The following is a 22,705-nucleotide window of genomic DNA, read 5'->3' as shown; positions in this document are numbered from 1 at the left end:
GATTACACGATTGTAATGAATAAGCATCGGTTGTGAGATTTAATGTGATGAGCAGTACAAATCAGCATGCTAACGACGATACCGGACACAAAAGCAAATGATTTATATAAAAGTAAAAAGTAAAAATAATTCTAAAAAAAAATTTCCTGCTCTGAAAATGTTGCTTAAAACCCATATTTTCTAGTCGTAACATAACGTCAAAATATTTTATTTTCAATATTTTATGTTTTTTTTATTTTACACAAAATAAAATGAATCGAACACCATTCGGTTGATGGTTGACATTTTTCCTATCGAGAACACGCGCACCTTCCCAGTATGCCACCGGATTATTCTCTTTGTATGCATGCTTTGTCCCCAGTTAAATGGAACAGCAATCAGCATGGAAATCTTCCGGCACGATAATACTCTGGAACGGTTGTAGCACGGTTTTCCACGTTTCATCATACACTCGAACAGGTGTAAATATCATCACCAACGTTCCCTGGAACGCAATACGCAGGCGGAAAACGGATGCTGTTTCAACTGCCTGTTCAAGCTATTGGTTTTCCCGTTTTTTAGGTTCCGTTTGATAAAGCGATCCTCACTGGATAATTGTACATGATAATGGCATAAATGTGGTGTTTTGGCTTTGGCCGGTCGTGTGATATGACGCTAACCTACATAATGCATCGGCAGAGAGTGATAATCCTGTAGAATGAATAGCCGGAAATGTTTTTTCCGTTGAAAAGCACATTATACGGGGAAAAAATTTGTTGGAAAAATGCCGTAAATATGGATGTTTACTGATGTCAATGTCACGATATGGAGCAGACGATCGTTCGGGGTTGGTGAATGGGCAGGCAAGTGCCTATAATATTTTGCTTATTAAATATTTTTCAATGCAATACGTTATTAATTAAAATATTGAAATTGATATAATGGATATAGGAGGAAATATTATGGGATATTATGTAGGAATGAAATGGAAGAAAATATATTGAACGTACCAACCGAATATTTTTGCAAGTTTGATGAGGATAATCCGAATACTGTGGCATGCATCTGTTATCTGCCATCTGCATTTTGACTCATTTTGCCAGGAGTCATGTATTTTGTGAAATTTATAAACACTAGAACTACCGGACGAGCCATTTTGACTGGAACGATTCATTTTCATTACATTATTTTTTGTGGTTAAACATTTCTAAACATGAATTTTACATATATATTCTATAGTACGATCACCAATTAACAAATATACTCCAAGTCTTTGAAAATGTTTAAAAATAAACCACGAACGAAAAACGCTTAAAACGCTTGGTAGTTTTAGTGTTAAATAATTTTTTTTTACACCGTTTCATATGATTATGCCTTGTGGAATTATTTAACAAACTTTTCTTTTCATTTATTAATATTTACCCGGTTCATTAATTATGAAAATAGCAAACAACAAAAAACCAAATAGAAACGAAATATGCAAATACAAATTAGTAACGCATTCCCACGTGTGGTCAAACGCTTTTTTTTGCGTTCTGAATTTCGATGGTAGTGTTACTACCATCTGGTGTTAATGTCATCATAACACTCAGCAAATAGTGACCACTCGTTTGGATAATGATGGAACCCCCCCCCCCCCCCTTAACAATACCGTCACATAACGCTTCGTTAGCGGTTTTCATGTATTGATTTTTATTTACTTTGGCTTTTCACCACTTTGCTGAAGCTAACGTTTGATAACATTAAGCGGTGCTTCGCCCTGACCCCGGCAACATTACTTCCAATGCGAGTGTGCATTATTTGGCTGTTGTGGTTGACTTAATTTATTACATTTATGGCACTATATCATAAGCGTAGTGTGCCATTACAAAGCGGGACAGAACATAAATTATGATCACTTTGTGTCCATAAATGGTGGCGCGGTCCGAAGTGTGCCAACTTTGTTTTATTTTGTTTTTATTTTGACCATATTTTAGCGAGATCAATATTAGTTTTTTTTTATTTGTTTATTTGGCTTTTAGACTTATTTTGTTCAATACACAAACTTTATTAAATGTTTTGTATAATATCAATTTGTAAAGTTATTAACATAGCATAATTATTTTTTTAGATCATTATTTTCCCGCTCCCGTTAAGAAAATCAAGTCCAATTAGAACTTCTTAGTAATGAGCAATTTTCCGTAATTTTTATTTTGTTTTTGTCACGTTCCTTCTATCGCCATTACTCGTCAAAAGCGATTTGATGCCTTTTCGAAGCGGAATTGAAAGCTTTCACACAAAACCGACAATGAATGATGTCCAACAGTGTGTTGTCTATCGCTGCTTTAGTCGCGCCTATTAGTCTCGATCGCTTTCACTCGCATCAACTCAAAAGCATTCGAACAAAAAAAGGCATTTTCGCGAACCATCAATCTTTCTGCTGTGATGAAACCAGCACAACGTAGCGGCATACAACGTGTGTTTGGTTGTTTCGTTTTTCCTTTCTCCTACTGTATCTATTAAAATCATCTTCTCTCCAGCGCGTATACGAGCCTTGGACAGGCTGGCGTCACCTTTACTGTGAGGAAATCGTCCTGCCATCGTTTGGCGCCAGCAATGAATGTGTTTATCGGTGTCGTCGTCTTTGGCGCCATCATCTTGTACGTGGTGTTGTCGCCACGGCCACATGTGGTGCCAAACGTCGAATGGTTCGTTCTTTAAGGATTAGAAATTGTAATCGAGCGGAAATAGTGTGGTACGATAATGCTAAAATTGGGAAATTGGCTAATGGGAAAATTTGCCGGTTGTTTTGGAATTTTCATTACAATTTCTTGGAAAAATTACGGAAAATATTTTTTTTTTTTACAACCCATCTATTGAACATTATACCACCAAAACACTAAAATGATTTATCTAACATTATCTTATCGTTATCATTTTAAACTAATCTTAATCACCTCATAGTTTTTTTTATAAACTTCATATGAATGTCTTAGTTTATGGGACAAGCCTTAAACATCAACGGGCGACATTGTTATTGACTTCTAAGGCCGATAAAGACGATAATAGTTAAAGATAACAGATAAGCTCACATGATTGTGCAATCATAAATTAGGTTTAATGATTGCTTACTGATAATACAAGCATAAAAAAAACGTTAAATATTAAAAATCGTTTTAATGTACGAAACTCTTGAAATTCATCTTTATTTTGAAAAAAGGATTATGCACTTTAGTTATGCAAAAAATAAATTCTAAATAATCTTTTGATGTGGTAAAAGTTATTCAAAATTTATTTAAAAAAATTTAATATTTGAGTTTTACTATTAGTTTTGTTAATATTCAGTTGTGAAGCTTGAGGCTGTGAGACAGTAAAATTAAAAAAAAGTTCAAAAATTGAATTTTATTACTATGCTATATAAAAATAAGAAAATTCTTTCTACTTCCATCAGTATTAGAATGTCTGTCCGGCAAACAAGAAACCTTTATTAAATGCACCTATTTTTATGAGCCCCACCAGGCGGCTCCATTGATTGGTTGATAGTTGCTGTCTTCAGTTGAATGGCACAGGGGAAGGACGCAAAGACCTAGCGTTAAAAGGCACGTGCTAGGTTAAGGGTAAGGATATTTCGTTCCTACCGTCAAACGATCATTTGTCTCTGGTACCCTATACACTTCGCACCACCCGACGTTCCTCGAACAACCTCGATGGAGGCGCATGATGGGTTTCACGAACGTTCCAGTTCGAGACAATGTGGGTTCAAGGTTTTGATTTTTTTTGTCCTTCCTCTTTTCTTAAACACCTTTAACGTTCCGCTTGTCCCATTTTCCCCCTTTTCTCGTGCACAAAAGGTACACGTGTATGGACGAAAACATAGGATTATGGTACAAGCGTGTTATTAGTGCTATGCTTTCGGACAACCATTCCTTTTACGGTTGGTAGTGACGGAAACAACAAGGAAAGTCGTGTGAACATCCGTACCATGCTCTCGGTATGCATGTTTGTGGGTATTATAAATACATTAAGCACTAACACATCGGAGGTTATGGGACGAATGGTTGAGGAGGTTGCCATTCTTCGGTTCCTGCACGTGTATCAATCGAAGCTAGTTGGAAAAGCAAAAGGACTAAAAGGCCCAGTGTTTTGAGGGCTGTTATGCAATAAACAGGGCGAATCTATAAATCGTCAGCACCAGCAAGCTGTACCATAAATTGTATTGAAACATTGATTTAATGGTTGCGTACATTAATTTTGGACAGTTTATCAGTGTGTTATAAGAGTCGGGCGCCATTTTTAAGGGAATAGGATTGGTATTTCAAGGTATGCTGCTGCTGTAAGAGATCTTTTTAAGTAGTTGTATAATACAGCCGAAAGCTGTTTATCCGTGTTCGTCGGGACTCGACCCTTTTTCCGGATGAGCGGGAAACACGGATAATAAATTCATTTGTCTTTGTTGACAAATATGAGTGTATGATGTATGGTTATTTAAATGAATGCTTTTAAGGGGTTATTAGCTTATTTGGCTTAATTCGGATTTTGTATTCGCTAAACATTTTGCGTATTTGGGAAACATCTGTCAACATCTTCAAAATCACTGTTTTAGGCTGGTGGCAGTGCTCAGTCGTATACGACTTTTTTTTTTTAAATTGTATGGGATTTAACAGATAAAATCGGGCTGCTGTCAAATCCCATACAAAATTTTGAAAAAAAGTCGTATACAACCAAAGTAGGTATATAAGGAGGTGTATTCATAGCATTTGACACATTGCCATTTTGAATTTCATTTTGACAGCAGGGGTCGATATACGTATACCGATGAAGGTCACACATACAATGATGGTATTGTTGACGATCAATGCAGGTGCTGTAGATGCCCACAATGATTGTAATGTGGGAAACGTCTCGGATTTGATAACTGGGGTCGATCCTCTTTTTCCAACCAAATGTTCTACATGACTACACCTCCTTATATACCCACTTTGGTATACGACTGAGCACTGCCACCAGCCTTAAAGCGGAAATTGCTAAATGGCTATGAATTTTTAAGTTTGACAAATCAATTTCACAACTTTTGACCAAAATATTAATTAATCGAGAGAAAAAATTTAATAAAAAAAATATTTTGGTTCAAGGGTGTCATCACAATAGCAGAAGACCTTTTTCTGTCAAACGCTGATATTGGCAGATAGAATCCAAAACAATATGACAGTATTTTCCCCAATCGAATAACACCTTTATTTTACTTTATGTTGTCCTTGTGTCGTCCGAGTAAAAATCCGTCACAAAATGAAAAGCAGAGCAATTTGAGGTTTATAACTTATTGTTATTTTGTTATTTATTAAATGATTTTTGTTTTACATAAGATTGATGAGAGTATTCATAGATGCTGTATAGTTTATTAATAATACTATCTCGATAAGTAGCATCTTCGAATGTATTTGAATGAACTGGTAAACTTGTCAAAGTAATATATTTTGATTAATAACATAAAGGAAGCTGATAAGTAGCAACTTATCGTTATGTTACTATCACCATGTAGACATCTGAACCTACAAACAATGGTACACAGAACAAGTCCGGAAATTGTAGATCTACCTACTTGACGGAAAGGAAACCAAATTGTAAACGTGAACGTTCGCCTTTATTGATTCATCCATTCATACACAGCCTGATCATACGCTGCACTCATTTCGTTGTACGTTGCGATCACATGCGGCCAGATTGGTCCGAATGATCTTCATTCGGGGGGGGCAGTATGTATAAACCGAGCGTTCATGCGTCGGTTGAGTGCTCCGCCCGGTCGGATGATGAGCGGCTATGGATCGGTTCCGTTCCGAACCGGTGAAGCAGTTCAGCTTCCGGCTTCGAAGCTGCCACAACCCATCGGAGCTCTCGGTCGAATCGGAAACAAACAAAACCTTTGTGCTTCAACGCTTCAAGAGCACATCTCCGTACCACAATGGTTCGAACCAACTAGTTTGCACGCGAACTGCAAACAGAACATCGTTAAATCCCGTGTGTTGTGTGTGTGTGGTTGTGTGTTTCCGCTTGTAACCGAACAAAATGTGTCCGTTCGGTGCTTTGTTGTGTGGTGTGGTTTGAATTTCCACAGCTGCCTTGTTCCGTGTTTGTATCGAGATTTTTGCTGCAGATCGAGGAACGGGGTAGATGGGCTGTCGTGTGCAACCATTTGCAGCAGGTGGATTTTGCAGGTGGCCGCAAGTGTAACACCTTTTTCGGACGAGGAAGGGTTTTGTTTTTGTTTATAATTATCCAATCGATTACCGTGGCATCGGGACGGGCCAGTAGTAGTACGGTGGCAGAAGCCAACGCGAAACGTTTGTTCACACAAACCATCGTCCACGGGAAGGTGTTTGGCCTTTGCGTTTGAATCTATTTTGTGTGTTTGTGTGTTTTTTCTGCTCTATTTGTGGCAAAAGAGTGCGAAAAAAAGGGTAACGATATTTTTAAAGAACCAAAACAAACCGACCCTTCAGCACGCACGCGCGCGTCACAACCACCAGTGTGTGTGTGTGTGTGGTTTTTGGCTTAATGCTCGTTCCGTTCGTGACCTTTGCAGAAGACGCTTCTTCGGCATTTCGGAAGATATTCTCGGGAAGATCCTCCTAGTGACAGTCCCCTCCCCGAAATCGGTGAACGTGAATTTTGTGTTGTTGTGATGTTCCTTCCAACAGGTGATCGAAGTGTGGTTGTGGTTTGAATCATTCGTACCCAGGTATCGAAATACGACGAAGATTTGCATTTGTTTTAAGTGCATCCACACCAACCGAGGCAACAGGACTGTGGAGGCTGACAGTAGAATAGTTGTCACCGAGAACCCGCTGCTCTGTTTGCCCTGTTCGGGGTTTGCTCGCCCCAACAACTTTCACCACCGAACGTAAAAGATAACGATAGATGATAACGTGCCCGTATGAGGTATAAGGCCGAAGACAACATTTGAGGAAAGTACGACGGACTTTAGGAGAAACGGATCGGCAGAAGAACGCGCGTAATCGGCGAGAGGTTAACTGTCATCTCCCAAGTCGAACGTCATTCATTGCCGGCTTCTGGAAGTGTCCGACCAGTGTGTGGTGGCATCATTATCAGTATAGGATGATCTAAATATGCGAAGCTAACCGTTCCGGTACACCCGGCCCCGTGTGTGTGTGGTTTTGCTCTCGATCGCGATTCGTTACAGGAACACTTTGAAAGGCTTCAAACGCCCGTGTGGATTGTGTGTTGCAGAGGAAAAGTACATTCCCTTACCGCATGGTAGTTGTTTGACGTGATTTGGTTTCGATGAATCAACTAACGAGAAGGTGGTTTTTCTGTGTTTGTAAAATATTTACCACATCAAAGGTGCAGCGTGAAGCGTGTGAGGGATAGTGAATTGTGCATTTGGGGTGATATTATTTTTTATACGGTGTTTTGTGATACGCAACAACAGTTTAAGGAGCAATGGTGCAGCTTACAATGGTAATAGAGAATGCCACTATGTGGCAAGTGTTTTAAATAACGCTTCACTAGATATGGGGTAAAAGGAATAATAATCTAATAAAAAATATGTTTAGATTTTTCTTCGTAAATGGTGCAATAATACTCTTCAAGATGAAAAATTTCATTGCGGAAAAGTGTGACGTTTTGAATGATCGTTTGGTGTTGGTTACACCATTAACACTAAAACTACCAAAAACCAGTCATTTCCACTAAAAACGCTTTATTTTCATCACATTATTTTTTGCGGTTAAACAATCCTAAGGTAGTTGAATTATGAGTCTAACATACATATTCTATAGTACGATCTCCAATAAACAATAAAATATACATCAACTCTTCGAAATTCTTTATAAATTAACTCAGAACCAAAAACGCTTAAAACGCTTAGTAGTTCTAGTGTTACAATCCCTTAGACCTGTAGTCTCCAACCTATGGTCCGTGACTTAAGTAGAAATGATCCGGGGAAGCAATTTTCCGTCGTTGGGCCGATCATTTGAACACTTTTTGTTTACCATTTCAAGCGTTTTTACGTATCGAAATCATTCTACGCTTCTCGATGTGTCAGATTGTGGACAATTACAATTTTTGCTAATGTTTTATTTAAAAATTCGCCTTAACAACGGTATATATACTATGTCTATATTATGTCGAACAAAAAGTGGTCCGCGGTACCAAAAAAGGTAGGGGAGCACTGCCTTAGACATTCAATATTAAATTGATTTATATATCTACTTGGCTCATTCTTAACACTAGAACTGCCAAGCGTTTTAAGCGATTTTCGTTTTGGTTAATTTTTCAACAATTTCGAAGAGTTGGAATATATTTTATTGTTTATTGGAGATCTTACTATAGAATATACTATACTTACTATAGAATATAGAATATTATATGTAAAAGTCAAGGGTAAACTATCCCAATAACCCCAAAATATATTGTGATGAAAATGATGCGTTCCTATCAAAATGACTGGTCCGGTAGTTCTAGTGTTAAAGGGAGGTTCTAGAGTAAAGCAGGTTGATCATTTGATCCATCACTAACCAAGGCACTGTTTGTTTTGCAATCCATCGTAATAAAGACGATTTCGCAGTGAAATGTACTGTCCTTGAAGCATTTATTGCGCCAAGCTAATTGTTGTGCAAATAAAAATAAATATATACATTAGTGATGCTGCTCATTGGGGACACCTGCACGAATTGATGAATAGAGAGAGGGAGAAGTACATATATTCACCACCAAGTAGAGTCGCTATAAACCTCCCAAAAATTCATCCAACATTTCCATAAAAGTTATGAATAGTTGTCCCATAAAACATGGCGCCCAAATGGTGAAAGAATATTGTTGCCACGATATAAAGAAATTCTATTATGCATACAGCATTAGTACACCTTGCTTTGCTTTGTACCATCGCATTGCATAATGTTAACTTCAATCAAGCTGTGATAAAGCGTAGGTAAATGGGCACGAAAACGTTACACGACGACAAACGCGGACGAATTAATCGAATTCAGAAGAAAGTAACTTAATATGTCTGCCTTTTACGACGACAAAAACGTCACTTCTTACCGCACGCAAAGCGTTTGTTTTGTGATGGTGGTATTATATTTCATGGTTTGTGTTTTCAAAAGGAAAAAAAACGGAAAACGAAAGTGAAAAAAAAATCTGCGACGAATGATTCAATATGCAGTTGATATTTGTAAGTCACACTTCGATCGATGATTAATGGAGCACCGAACTTCAAGCTCAAGCTCAAGAAAGGATTAGTTTGTAGTTCTCACACTGCACTCAAAGAGCACCCTGCTTCTTGGCTGAGTGGACGACGTTGAATAGTACTGGTTTTAATTTGTCACCGAGGAAACGATTTTTCCACCTAATTACACTTTAATTTTGTGTCACCGGCAAAAAAGGCAATCTCGAGCATGAAACATTGCTATCAGCCAGACTACAACCGTACCGTACATCGAGCACATCGTTACAGTGGTGACCTACATTTTTACACGATCTTAGTTTCCCTTGATGGTTTTGGAATGGTCCAGAAGCAGAACTGTGTCACAAGAATGTGGTGCGGAAGTGCACTAGAATCCACAATTGATGTTGAGCCGGAGAGTTAATGGTGGATTTTACGTGTAATTTATCATGCTGCATTGAAATGCATTTGCAATTTGAAGCATTTCGATAGATGCAACTGATGCAACGGATGCGTTTTTCGAAGATAATTTCGATCAAGTCATTATGAAAGTGTCGTAGAAAAATATTGTCACAATAGCTTTCTATAATTTAATATCTTGTAGAAAGAAGACTATTTTTGCTTATATTACATCTTACCTATATTTTTACTAGTTTATGCTTCTTTCAGCTTATATTAAAAAGATGGAATTAATAGCTAGAATACTTTTGTTTGTGTTACAAATAATAATTTTCTCTTTGTCACACTTGATCACATACTTTCAGCTTCATTGGGGATTTGTTTACGATTTACATACTTGGGGACCTTACTTGAATATACCTCACTTATGTTTACTCAAACACTGAATTCTTCGTTCAGTTCCAGTTCTTCGTATGCTGTAAACATTGCTCATACTCTGTTGGAGGTTTTTTTTTGTTTTCTTTTCAACTGTTTACGGTCGAGTAACAGCAGCACTTGGTAAGCAAATAGTTTGAAGCTCAAGTGCAGATTTTTTAAAAGATAAATCCTGAGCTCACGACAATGTCTGATGAGTGGATTATAGCGCAACAGTGCATTGTTTACATTAGGCGTATTTTGTATCTTTTTCGGTGGATAGAATGGTAATTATTTTTTACCATGGAATGCAACATTTTAAAACAAAACCGGACCGGAAATGGATGTGTAATTGAATATCCATTCCTAATGAAATGGATTATTTGTTTTTGTTACTCAAAAATGGATAAAATGATCACTAACTAAAACTAAATTCTTTTTGATTAAGTTTGAATTTTTATGGTGTAAAAAATATGGTCAGGAATCTTTGAGAAAACAACAAGATAAAGATAGAACACCTTTGGACTCTAAAGTAAGGGTTCTTACTCAAAGAAACTCCAAAGAACAAACTATGCAATTTTAAAAGAAGCCAATCAACGGTGAAACAAGCAGATAATAGCGGATGCTATGGGGAAAACAAATAACTTAACTTTGGAATTTTGCAATTCCGCGAGTGTGCTGTCCATGAAGTTTTCCGCAGCCCAGCGCCACGAAGTCGTGTTAATAATTTATGTGGTTATCCTTCCGGAAACTATCTTATCCCACCGATTGGTAAAACAAACATTCGGTAGATAGTGTGAAACGATATGGCCGTCGTAGGGTTTCGTAAAATGGTAAGGTGTGTGCAGAAAGATTCTCGTTCCCCCAATAACGATGCAAAAGCTGGATCGAGAAGACTGTAAGCTGCTCATTTTGCATAATTTAAATTTGAGAACATTTTCACAAGCTGCACACGAACCGATTGCACATCTTACCGGATGTGGTACGTTCTTTCGTCTTCCTGCTTTTGGGTCGATTCCTTCGGGAAGGATGGAAGCTGTGAACGATGCAACCGGAACTGCATCTTTCCGTACATGCCGTATCTAGGTCAACGGGCTTTTCCATCCGCTTCGTAGTATTTGGAAGTTACCATTAGCCGATGCATTGTATGCAGGTGCAAATCAGGACTATTCTGGAAGGGAGAGATTTATTTTTTTTCGTTAGAAGAGAAAGCATTGTAGTAAAATTAGAACTTTCAAAGGAAAAATAAAGGAATAAAGTACACTCACAATGGGCACCATGCATCATCGTTCTCGGCGTGGGATCGTTAAATGAGCAACGAACGAACAACTGTGTGTCCATGGAGCAATTCGTGCAGGACTTTCGGGACAGGAACCACTTGCAGGTCGTTAGGTTAGGTAGGAGTGCTGGTTGTGGTGCTATTTTTAGTCACCATCAAGTCGTCGCTATGCCGTACCGAAAGCTCTCAGTGTCATGCTGTTACCGGCCATGTGTGCACCTCCAGGATCTGCACCTAACCATCCAAGGATAGTGCCTTCAGCTGGAAGTCTGAGAAACGAGACCCACGGCTAGTGGTAAAGGAAAACTTTCCGCAAATCCAATTCTGTTCCCATCATGTTCGTTCTTTTCGCTAATGCATGGGAGGACTGTTTAATGATGTTTGATCGTTAAGGTAGGGTGGCTCACAATCAATAACAAATGCTTCCTCAGTTGGGTGGGTAGAGATGCCGGGCGTTCCAATTTTATCAATAAATTCTTTCGTTTTCTATTGTTTTCTCGTGTTTTTTTTTCGAATATACCAAACGCCACCAAAACGGGCGTCTTCGGGCTTCCATATTGGGCTGTTTGCCAACAGTGGGCACCACTATTTACACCCCACTAGGTGTATGTGTGGGATACTGTATTAGTGGCATAATAGGTACGAAGAAAGGGAAAATTCTCGAATAGTAATTTAGATTGGTTTTTCTTGTTCAACCATGACAAAGATTGTATTGCTAGCTGTTTGATGAATTGTGACAGTCACTGCACCCGTACGTGTAAGGGTGTGAATTGATGATTAAATGTATCTTCTCCACACTATCATGCAAAGGATGTATTATAGAGACTTTGAGCTTTGATCGATTAGAGCTGGGAGGAAGTAATTATCTTATCTTGGCAATGTGTTTGCTATTATATGTAGAATACTTCAATTCATCTGCTGGATTGTTCCAGTTTTAAATATATCTTGCAACGAATCTCAGTTATAATGGTTATCTAAGGCTTAGTGACATAATGATGATAACTATAACCAATAAGTGTGCGTTGTAGTCTAATTAGTAACAGATTTTTACTTGGTCTCAGTTAGTTTAAATTTGTATGTACTCAAAAAAGGTAACTAACGCCGCGGGCTCCAATGTGTTTTCAATTGTCATTCGACCTAATACACTGTAGGTGCGGATGGCCGAATGGTGTATTTGTTAAACGGTGCCAGCTCCAATCGACAGGATCGGGTATCAAATCCAATCCGGACCGTCTTCCCTTAAAAGCATTGACTATCCGGTTTCGTAGTAAAATAAGTCTAGTAAGCAATATATGGCCGGCATTACCTATTCTAAGGTTCTTCTAACGTCGTTAAGCCCCAAGAAAAGAGAGGGATACACCTTAGGTCATGTATCGAATCTCTTCTCGAATGGTTTTCCGATTCTGACTAGATGGTGAAATAATTTTAGTAATCAATTACATGACAAATTTGACGTAGTAGTTCGTTAACTTTATTGAATTACAGTGGAGCGCCGATTATCTGGGTACCTTTTATCCGGTTGTCTCATCAACCGTGCTGCACGAAAATGACAGTTCCAAAGGCAAATTAACAGGCGAATTATGCCAAGTAATAAAAGGCTTAATGTTGAAGGATACAATTAGCTCAACTTCAACCAAAAAGATTTATTTTGCAACGTGGAACTAAGAAAATTAACATCATGATTTAGAAAAAGTCCTTCCCGTTACACATTAAACACTAATATTTATCAATAAAACCGAAATGTGCTTATTATCCGTGATATTCGCTTATACGGGAATGGCTGAGTTCCGATGAGGACGGATAATCGACGTTCCACTGTACTTGTATACTTGTTCGAAGTTAGTATGGCGTATGGATAGTACCTTCTAATCCTCTGGAGATTAGAACGTTGGTCATCAGACGTGTTTTCTTCTGTCTGCAACGAATACAAAAACAATCTTTCGATTAAGCTGCAAACAAAAATGTAAGGCGTTGTAAATTTCCACTTTAAAAAAGCACATATTACAATCAATGTCACCTCCACCGAGTCTCGATCAGCTGATCGTTGCGCTTGGTAGTCGACCGACGATGGGACGCGGACAAACAGATGACATTATCATTTTTCGTCACAGTTCCCCCACATATTGCACACCATTCGCCGTGCATTGTTGGAAAGTACAGAAAACGGATCGAAGGTTAAATATTCATCAACAAGCCGTTGTGCTTCGGTCGGTCGGGTACTAGTGTGAACAGCCGAAGATGGGTTTTAGATCCCTCGAGGTGTATTTTCTTTAAAGGCTCGTTTGAATGTGGTACTGGTGATGTATAAAAAGCGCCGTACAAGCTTCCATAGCGTCGTATAAAGCCATCACCCGACCCTATCAGTTCACCATCGTAAACAGCTCACTTCATCACTATACGGACACCCATCCATTTGGCCGTTGCAATATTGCGTCACATGAATTATGCATCGTGCTTGTCGCACCGTTTACACCGATGATTGGTATATGTTGAAATTTTCCCGACAAAAATCATACGATGTGGCTGTGTGATCTCTGTGTGCGTTTCTACCATTGTCGTTGATGATCGGCGTTGTAGCAAGGGAGAGGCAACAGGGAGGAAAAAAAGGTAAAACATTCGCACAAGTGAAAGCCAAAGTGTTAACCGACCGGAAACTGGTGCCCCCGTGGAGTGGAAAGCAGCCGAACCGAATGCACGTTTTTCTGATGGGAGTATTTTTAAAATTTATTATTTGCCGGTTCATGAAAAAGATGCTCACGTTTGGGAAGATTTGTGTCTTAGGTATGGCACCACAGATCAGTTTTTTTCTTTTTTTGTTTGTTTGAGAGGACAACCATAGGATGAACGGGACGGAGAATGGATTGCATTTGCTTTGATTGTTATTTTTATCTTGTTTTTCTTCAATTTCTTTTTTTCTCTCTCGTGTGCTGTCCGATAGAAAAAACATTTTTTACCGTATGATCCGCAAAATTCTGACAAGGTTTTTTTTGGGGGAGTGTATCGGGGTATGAAAATAGGGTGTATTGGGCAAGTTCAAGGCCCATTTAAATTGCAGAATACTTGAAAAAACTAGCGTGTGCACATAACATTGTAGCGCCTTATTGCCGGCAGTACAGAAGTAATGTCGAAATATTAAATGAAAATCGATTAGTGATAGTCTTTTTAATTATTCTTTAAATTAATATTAATCTCTTGCCTTTTTTCAACTATGCTGGAAGATTTTAACAATCTCAATCTATCTTCAGAATCCTACTAAACAGCTGGCCTAATGATAGATTTGCTCTTCGTTTGCTTATCTCCTCCATTCGACCAGCACACGAACCTTTGAAGTTTCTTTTTCATAAGCCATTTTAGCCACATTTTAGTAGTTAATCTTCGCGCTCGTTAGTTGCGTTTTGGGACTCTGCCTCTGACACGAAGGATCATCATAGTGTGTGCTGTTCCATGGCCATGAAGAGCACATGGCATTCGGTCGTCGTCGTCGTCTAAACGCACATGTACTGATTATAAGACCGCTATCAGCAACCTCTACCCAGCAGACCATACAATTAGAACAGTGTCGAACATTCAGCCACCATTGGGCTATCGTCCGATTTCCATGGAGGTGTGCTTCTCGTTGGGTTCCAAAAGCAAATGAAACAATACGCATTGGGCGTTATCGATCGAAACAAGCGTTCAGAAAAAATCAAAACCACAAGCATGGTGTTGCAAATCTATCGTCCCCCCCAAAAAAAAAAAACTCGGCCGATGTCCATGACCCAAGGAAAAGCGGAACGATTAGGTAACATGAACCCCAGGATGACGTTTGTTTGAAGCACTCCCGTGTTAATAATGTTTCATAACCGCATACACGTGAATCGATTAAAATGGGCAACAAGAAGAACAAAAAACATGGAACCAAAAAAGGTCATCGACATCAAATGTGGCGAACGGATCGAAACGTATTTAAAGTAATCTAACATTACCAAGGTCGCTAGAAATGATCTGAAATAAGTTGTCCTCAAGTTGCACATCTTTAGGAATAGATTTTGTTTAATTTTAAATTTATGTTGCTCTTTTTAAATGCGATAGAAATGCTCAGACTTCATAAAATCTAATAATAGCCGATGGAATCTATGTCGTACCGATAAAAATCTTATAATGCACAGGGCCTGCAGGGTAAATGCCATCACTACTATCAACTACTTCAGTCCCATTCTAGAAAACTCTTTCCTCAAAGTAGCGTTTGATAGCGCCGGACTGATGTTGTTACTATGGCTGATTTGGCTTCCTTGCAGATAAGGAGTTTGACGGCTAGGGTTAGAGTAGTACTAAGATCGGCTGCAAAAGAAAAAGGTTATTCTATTAACCTTAGTACCACTAACGCATAGCTTTTCAGCAGATGTCGACGACGTTTGACGTCGAACAAGTGTCGATTGATGTGAGAGTAGCAAAGGAAGCCTATTATTATTTCTTATCTTTTGGCAGCCAAAATAATTTCAGCTACTCAATCAATCGATTGAACTTCACTATGAGCCATTGATATTTAGATTTGAAAAGCATTAGGGGATGATAAGCGAAGCAGAGGTAGTATAGTGTTTGATGTTGTACCACCTCTTATCGCTTCCCAGGCATGCTAGTGGTAATGTATGTGAAAATAATCTTCTCTTTTTTAAAGTGATTTATGGGTCAGATTTTATTGTTGAAAGATGCTCAAATTTCATTTTGTGTTTAGTTTCAATATTAAAAAAAATGCAAAAAAAAACCACTGTGCACCTGACTGACCTAGAAACAGTTCGTTCGTGCAAGGGTTGTAACACTACCAGGGCATTGCTGATCGGTATGAATAAAGCGTAGCAACACCCTGATACGGCGGTACACATCAGTTAATCACACCAAACTGCAAAGTGTGCTGGTGTTCGCACTTATTCTAATTCAATCTAGGTGTCGTGCGCGTTACTACCTCGTGGCAAAAAAAAAATGTCAAAACCACGGCTGTCGGAAGCAGCTTTTGTGTTTCAATCTCGCTCAATATTGGTCCCGTTCTTCGCGATTCAAACAACACTGCATTGGCGACGGGCCAGTATGTGCCTTTTTTACCATGTTGTTGTTTTCGTTTCGTGTTCCCGCCGTGTTCTAAAGGTTCCGGCTCGAAAGGCCTTCTTGTGGGAAGGCGGTCGGCTGACATTCAGGCCAATTTGACTATGCCGGACATTTATTGTGCATGGAACGAAAGTAAAACGTGTTACCCGTGATGGGATGTGTAATGCGTCACGGTGTCGCATACCCATCGCAAACGTTGTTCGACTTAATGAAGGTGATTTTAATGTCCACTTTGGCGGAAGCGATGACAACCATTTTGTCCCGGCGTTGCATCGGGCTCACCGGAAGCTGTGTGTACAACCCCGTATGGCAAGAGCGTGCAAATGGGCTTTTCAATGCATTAATCAACGGAGCCCCCTGGTGGTGTGTGCGCTTTGGAATGGATTGCTTTCTGTGGTGTGGTTTTTCCTAAATCAGATAGATTATTATGTGGGTGCATTTAGACTGTTTGATGGACATGCTAATGGAGTTCTGGTTTGTTAGAATGTGACTGACATTACTAGAAGTGTGGAGAATAAGTAATTCACTTGATATATCGCGGATTTTTTTCACACTTTAAGCGCTGATATCCACATTTCCGTGTAATAGCACATAAATCTTCAATTTTTAATTAAAAAAGTAAAACTGACAAAAAAAAATTATAGAAAAAAAGGAGCGTTACTAAAATGGGATGAATGTAACTTGTCCAATAAGAATCATATGGTGTATATCCGACAGTACGCGATTTGCAAATTATACGGATTATGAGTAGGTTTTTCATAATTGATTTAACGAACTTAAATTAAATTCAAATCAATCTCTTCACACTTGAAATAAATTGTATTAAAGAAAAACGTTACAGAGCGTTACAATTTTATGAACTTAATGAGATTTCCTACTGAAGATGTGTCGCTTTCTTAACACTAGAACTACCGGAGCAGTCATTTTGACTGGAACGCTTCATTTTCATCAGATTATTTTTTTAAACATCCTATGGTAATTGAACCATGAAATTTACATATATATTCTATAAAAAAACTGCAATCAACAATCAACTATACTCTCCAGCTCTACGAAAATGCTTAAAAATGAACTACGAACGAAAAACGCTTAAAACGCTTGGTAGTTTTAGTGTTAAATAATACATTTGTATTACGGTAACATCCAATAGGTTGATTCGTGTTTAAGAACCATTCCACCCAGGGAAAAGATGATTGGATGCAATTAAACAATTGACAGTATGTTAGTTCAGATCGTTCAGTTTAGTTCTATTTCTTAATTGCTATCGAGAACGGTACTCTTGTATCAATCGATTAACGCTTCTGCAACACCACCAGCTGAAGAGAAATGGATGATGAATTTCGATCTTTAAAAGTGTTGATCTTCCTTCCATAGTCTATTTGACCCAATTGTGCTACTTTATAATGGAATTAATTAATGTAGCCCTAACGTAACGTTAGAGAGAACAATAATAAAATTATGTAAGCCTTTGTTAAGTACTAATATCTCATCTCTTTTCCAACTACTTTCCAGATTCATCGAATCGTGCTATACAGTATTCGGATAAAACCGCATGGACGCCTTTTTCACGAAACGTAGGCAACATTACGCGACTGGCGGTGATTTTCATTCACCATCTCCATATTCCAAACAAGCGCAACGTAGAAGGAATATTTTTTCCGAACAAGAGGTAAATTGTACGCACAGCTTACGGAAGCCCTTGATCAGCCGATTAATTTTGCTGTTTTGTCGTTTGCTGTACATTTGCAGGTGTTCCGCATGCTCGCCCCCCAACTAGATCCATTAGCAAGGCGTCACGATCGCCATAATCGGGAAGAATGGATATTATCAGAGCGCCTGGAAATATTAATATTAATGGTAATGACAGCGGCGGCAGCAACAGTCTGGAGCCGCTGTTACGCAGCCCCCAAGGGGCTAAATCAAAGGACAATAATGGTGGAAGCGCCCTACGGCAGCATAACTTTCCCGACGATCGTCAACCACAACAACAGGGTGGTGGAAGGAACGGCCTAAAGGGTACGCCCGGATCGACGTCGTCGGTTGCATCCACCGTTACAACGCCGCATCGTCAAACACCACCCCAGTGCCCGTCCACCGATTCGGGCAACAGTTCCTGTGTGAGCAGTGGGAGCAACGGTGGTGGTAGCAGCAGCAGCGCTGGTGGAGGTGGTAGTTGTAGTAGTGCTAGTGCTTCCGGTGGTGGTGTAGTGGATGATCCAGAAACTCAAAAACGGCACCGTCCCTCACGATCATCGTCCGCGTCATCGCTCAAGAATCGAAATATTTACGTAAACAGAACCTATGACGATGAGTCGCTAGAGGGTGGTGCAGTGCGCGCTGGTGCCGATACCGGTTCGGCCGTTTCGATTTCAATCGATGAAGGAATTGACGTGAATGTGTGTGCCGATGCGTGTGGTAATGCGAGTGAGGATGGTGCCGTCGGTGCCGATGGGCTTGGGAATCCGGAAGAGGAAGAAATAAAACCATTGCTCGAGGTAACGCATGAACGGCGGAAGACGAAGAGTATCGTGAAGAGTCCGTCGAGTCAAAGCATCGGTGAGAAACCGGTACGTCAGCTTAGCTTGCAGTTTTCCCAACCGGAGTCGGTAATTGTGGCCGAACGGCCGGTGCATCATGTGCAGTTCAGCAATGGTAGCAGATACGTCAACGTTACCGGAGGAGATGGTGGCGAACGGTCGGCAGTCGGCGGTGGAACGTACGGTACCCAGCAGGGGCTCGGTACGAACGCGATAGAACCTTCGAGTCCGGTTGGCAGCATTCTGTCACACGGTTCGGGATCCTCTACGTCCTCATCCGGTTCGTCCTCGTCATCATCGTCATCGAATGAGAACAGTTCGTTGGGTGCGTACGCCGAAGCCCGACCACCGGATGGTGGCTGGGGCTGGGTTGTCTGTTTTGCCTCCTTTATGGTGAACCTGATCGCGGACGGCGTTACGTTCAGTTTCGGCGTAATGTACATTGAGCTGCTTTCATATTTTGGTGAAGGCAAAGGCAAGACAGCCTGGGTTGGTTCGTTGTTTATGGCGATGCCACTGCTGTGCGGTCCGGTCGCATCGTTTCTAACGGATCGTTACGGCTGCCGGAAGGTAACGATTATCGGCTCGATACTGGCTTCCATTGGATTTGCGCTGTCCGCGTACGCTACCTCGATCGAGATGCTTTACCTTACGTTCGGCATTCTATCTGGGTTTGGGCTTAGTCTGTGTTATGTTGCCGCAGTTGTTATCGTTGCGTACTACTTCGATAAGAAGCGTTCCTTCGCTACGGGTTTGTCGGTGTGTGGCAGCGGTATCGGAACGTTCGTGTTTGCCTCGCTAACGCAGATCCTGCTGGACGAGTATGGATGGCGCGGTACGACCCTTATTCTTGCCGGCATCTTCCTCAACATGTGCCTGTGCGGTTTGTTGATGCGCGACCTAGAATGGACGACGCACAAGTCAAAGCAGAAGCGCCGCAAACAGCAACAGCAGCAAGCCGATTCGGTGAGCAACAGCACGAATACGGCCGGCGGTAATACGAGCATGCTGATGGGCAACGGTGGCATCATCGATGGAGTACCGATCGGTGGCGTGATCGGTGGTAACGGAGGTCTTGTAGATGCAACAAACGATCATATCTACGATCTGGATGATCCGCGCCTGTTCAGCTCATTGATAACGCTACCGACGTTCCTGCAGAATGGAAGTGGACAGGATAAGATTACCCTGGAGGTGTTGGCTATGCTGAGCAAGCAGCACAACATGCACGATCACCATGTGCTGCAGAGTCTTCCGGCGGCACGCATGAGCAGCTCGCGGAGCTTCAGTCAACCACTGTCTCCGCAGAGTGGAGATAACTTAGCAGATCTCAAGGAACACGAACAGGATACCGCGAAGGCAACGGTATCGGAAGCAGCAGCAGTATCCGCGGACGTAAACAGCGATGACAAAGGACAGAATGCGAAGGAAAGCAAGCAGAAAGAAGAAGAATTGGCAAACGATGGCACGACGGCGGTGGTGCAGCCGTCGCGTCAACGAGCAGCCGGCGGTCAGCGGTCCGGTGCAAGGGGACGGAATGGGGCTGCCACCGATGCCGTCGGTACTCCGTACGAACAGGGCACCGAGTTGCCGCCCGTGTTCCTGCGGCGGGTGCACAGCCACAGCACGCGCGGTACGGCCCCGCCGTCCGCGGGGCCACCTGCCGCGACCGCTTCCTACCTGAAGGATCTGCGGATGCACCGCCATTCGCTAACGTACCGCGGTGCTATGCTGAACATTCAGCGCTACCGGCTGCGGGCCTCCTCCTGCCCGGACATCTACCGCAACTCGATGACGACGATCGCAAAGGAGAAGTCCGCCTGGTACCAGGGCGTGGAGGAGTTCCGAACACTGCTGGTCAGTATTCTGGACTTCTCCTACTTCTCGGACGTGCACTACCTGCTGTTTGCCATCTCGAACTTTCTGTTGTACACGTTCTACGACGTGCCGTACGTTTACCTCGGTGATAATGCGTCCCAGATTGGGTTTTCTCACGCCCAATCGTCGATGCTGATCGCGATCATCGGCATATTGAATATGGTCGGCGAGGTAAGTTTGCCGGGAATGCGTCCGTACATTAAAATGTGGCTGTTAGCTATCGCTTTTGCATGTAGGCAGTTTGTGTGGTTAAAGCTTGCAAAATTTTGTTATTCATCCAGCTACTTCGAATATTTTCAGATAAGAATCAAACATGACACAAATTTAGTTTTTTGATGTGATTTTTTATTTCATAGTATGTAGTATGTAACCAAATTCGTCTTTTTTAATTGGATATGCTGCATGTATATTTGCTTCCAGTCACAATAGCGTTAAACAGTGTGTATCTTGTAGTGTAGTGTGTTATAATGATACCCAATACTATTTTCAATTTAGTAGATAAAACATTTAAAATTATTATATAGTTAACTTAATTCGTGGCGATTCTTTGTAGAGCATACATCCTCTACAGAGGATCAATTTTTTGAAGTTTGAAGTTTTTGAAGTCATTTGAAATAGAATGCCACAGTAAGTTAAATATGTAATAATATCTATACAATTCTTGTACACTAAAGCACATCCCTTACCTGCTGTATTTTTAATTTGCTTTCATGTTGCTCTACTCTATCGTCTGTTACGCACGCTCTGGCTCGTTTGCATTTGCGCAGCATGCACCGCTCGTTCTAGTAACTTGCTGGAACGTTTCGGAACGATGTGACATCTTGTTAACTTGTATGTCCCTTCGAACACAGAACACTCTAAAGATCATCAGTTTGATCGTATGTGATTTATATGTTTTTTCAAATGCGCTGTACTTTTTTTTCTAGAAAAAGAATGAGAAGCTATTCTTACCAAACACACAAGCATAAATTGATCCGCTCGATTCCGTCGCAAGAAGGATTCATATTGGAACTTCCTACCTTCCTACCCAAAAAAAACCGTATATACCTCCTACTGCACCCCGTTTGAACAGTGTGGTCTCTATATATTTCTATAAGTGTCTATCTATTATATACCTTTATACCATGCGTGCGTATGTGTGTGTGTGCCAGTGTACGTGTTGGACTACGAGTGGGAACTAAGAACTAGAACATTGTTAGAGTAGGTGATTGCATTGCTGGACGATGATATTAATATATTTTTTCCTTCTTCTTCCTCGTTCTGCACACTTTCCAATTCAAATGATCCTAACTGACTTAGGTTGTGCTCGGATGGATGGGTGATCGGAAATCGGTGAACGCTAACTATACGTACGCCATCTGTATGGCACTTTGTGGACTAGTGACTGCGCTGGTGCCTCTGTTCAAAGATTACACGGTAAGGGAGATAGACAGCAAAGAAACACATTCTGATTGGGTTTTCCAATAGAATATACTAACCTTAATCTATTATTACTTTCAGAGTCTATCCGTATTAGCTGGTGGATTTGGATTGTTTATAGCAGCAAATTATTCGTTGACCAGTATTATCCTGGTGGAATTGATCACGCTGGAGCGTTTCACCAATGCGTACGGTTTGCTGCTTCTTGTGCAAGGTGTAGCAAATCTTGTCGGTCCCCCACTAGCAGGTACATCACCTCGTTCTATTTTCCTGTCGGAAAATATCTCCATACTTATAGCACTAAACAACCAACAATTGTGCTTTATTTACAGGCTGGATCTCTGATCTAACAGAGTCGTACGATTTGGCATTCTATTTGGCTGGCTTTTTCATAGTAATTTCCGGTGCATTATTGCTGGTACTGCCCACGATAACGAAGGTGCGCAAAATATTGGACAAAAGACGGCATAGTTCTACCCTTGCCAGCGGTGATACCATCAAACTCAACAAAAAGGTAGTTCGTTGTACCAAAAGTGGTAAAAGAAGGATCATCAAAGC

The 22,705-nt window shown here is 40.7% G+C and overlaps 1 protein-coding gene across 5 annotated transcripts in view; it reads left to right on the top strand.

Annotated features, from left to right (window-relative positions):
- Window positions 1-22,705, top strand: part of LOC125764202 (uncharacterized) — a 32,898-nt gene that overhangs the window by 6,978 nt on the left and 3,215 nt on the right. The window contains exons 1-7 of one of the 5 annotated variants that reach the window (XM_049428168.1): window positions 5,825-5,920; window positions 7,318-7,434; window positions 17,826-17,982; window positions 18,063-20,899; window positions 22,028-22,144; window positions 22,229-22,394; window positions 22,480-22,661. In XM_049428168.1, the coding sequence (XP_049284125.1) occupies window positions 18,131-20,899; window positions 22,028-22,144; window positions 22,229-22,394; window positions 22,480-22,661 (3,234 nt within the window). In that variant the 5' untranslated portion in view covers window positions 5,825-5,920; window positions 7,318-7,434; window positions 17,826-17,982; window positions 18,063-18,130. The other 4 variants (XM_049428169.1, XM_049428170.1, XM_049428166.1 and 1 more) reach the window with 4 other exon arrangements.

The sequence above is a fragment of the Anopheles funestus genome, chromosome 2RL (genome assembly GCF_943734845.2).
Source record: "Anopheles funestus chromosome 2RL, idAnoFuneDA-416_04, whole genome shotgun sequence".
Lineage (NCBI taxonomy): Eukaryota > Metazoa > Arthropoda > Insecta > Diptera > Culicidae > Anopheles > Anopheles funestus.
This window is presented reverse-complemented; position numbering and strand designations above follow the sequence as displayed.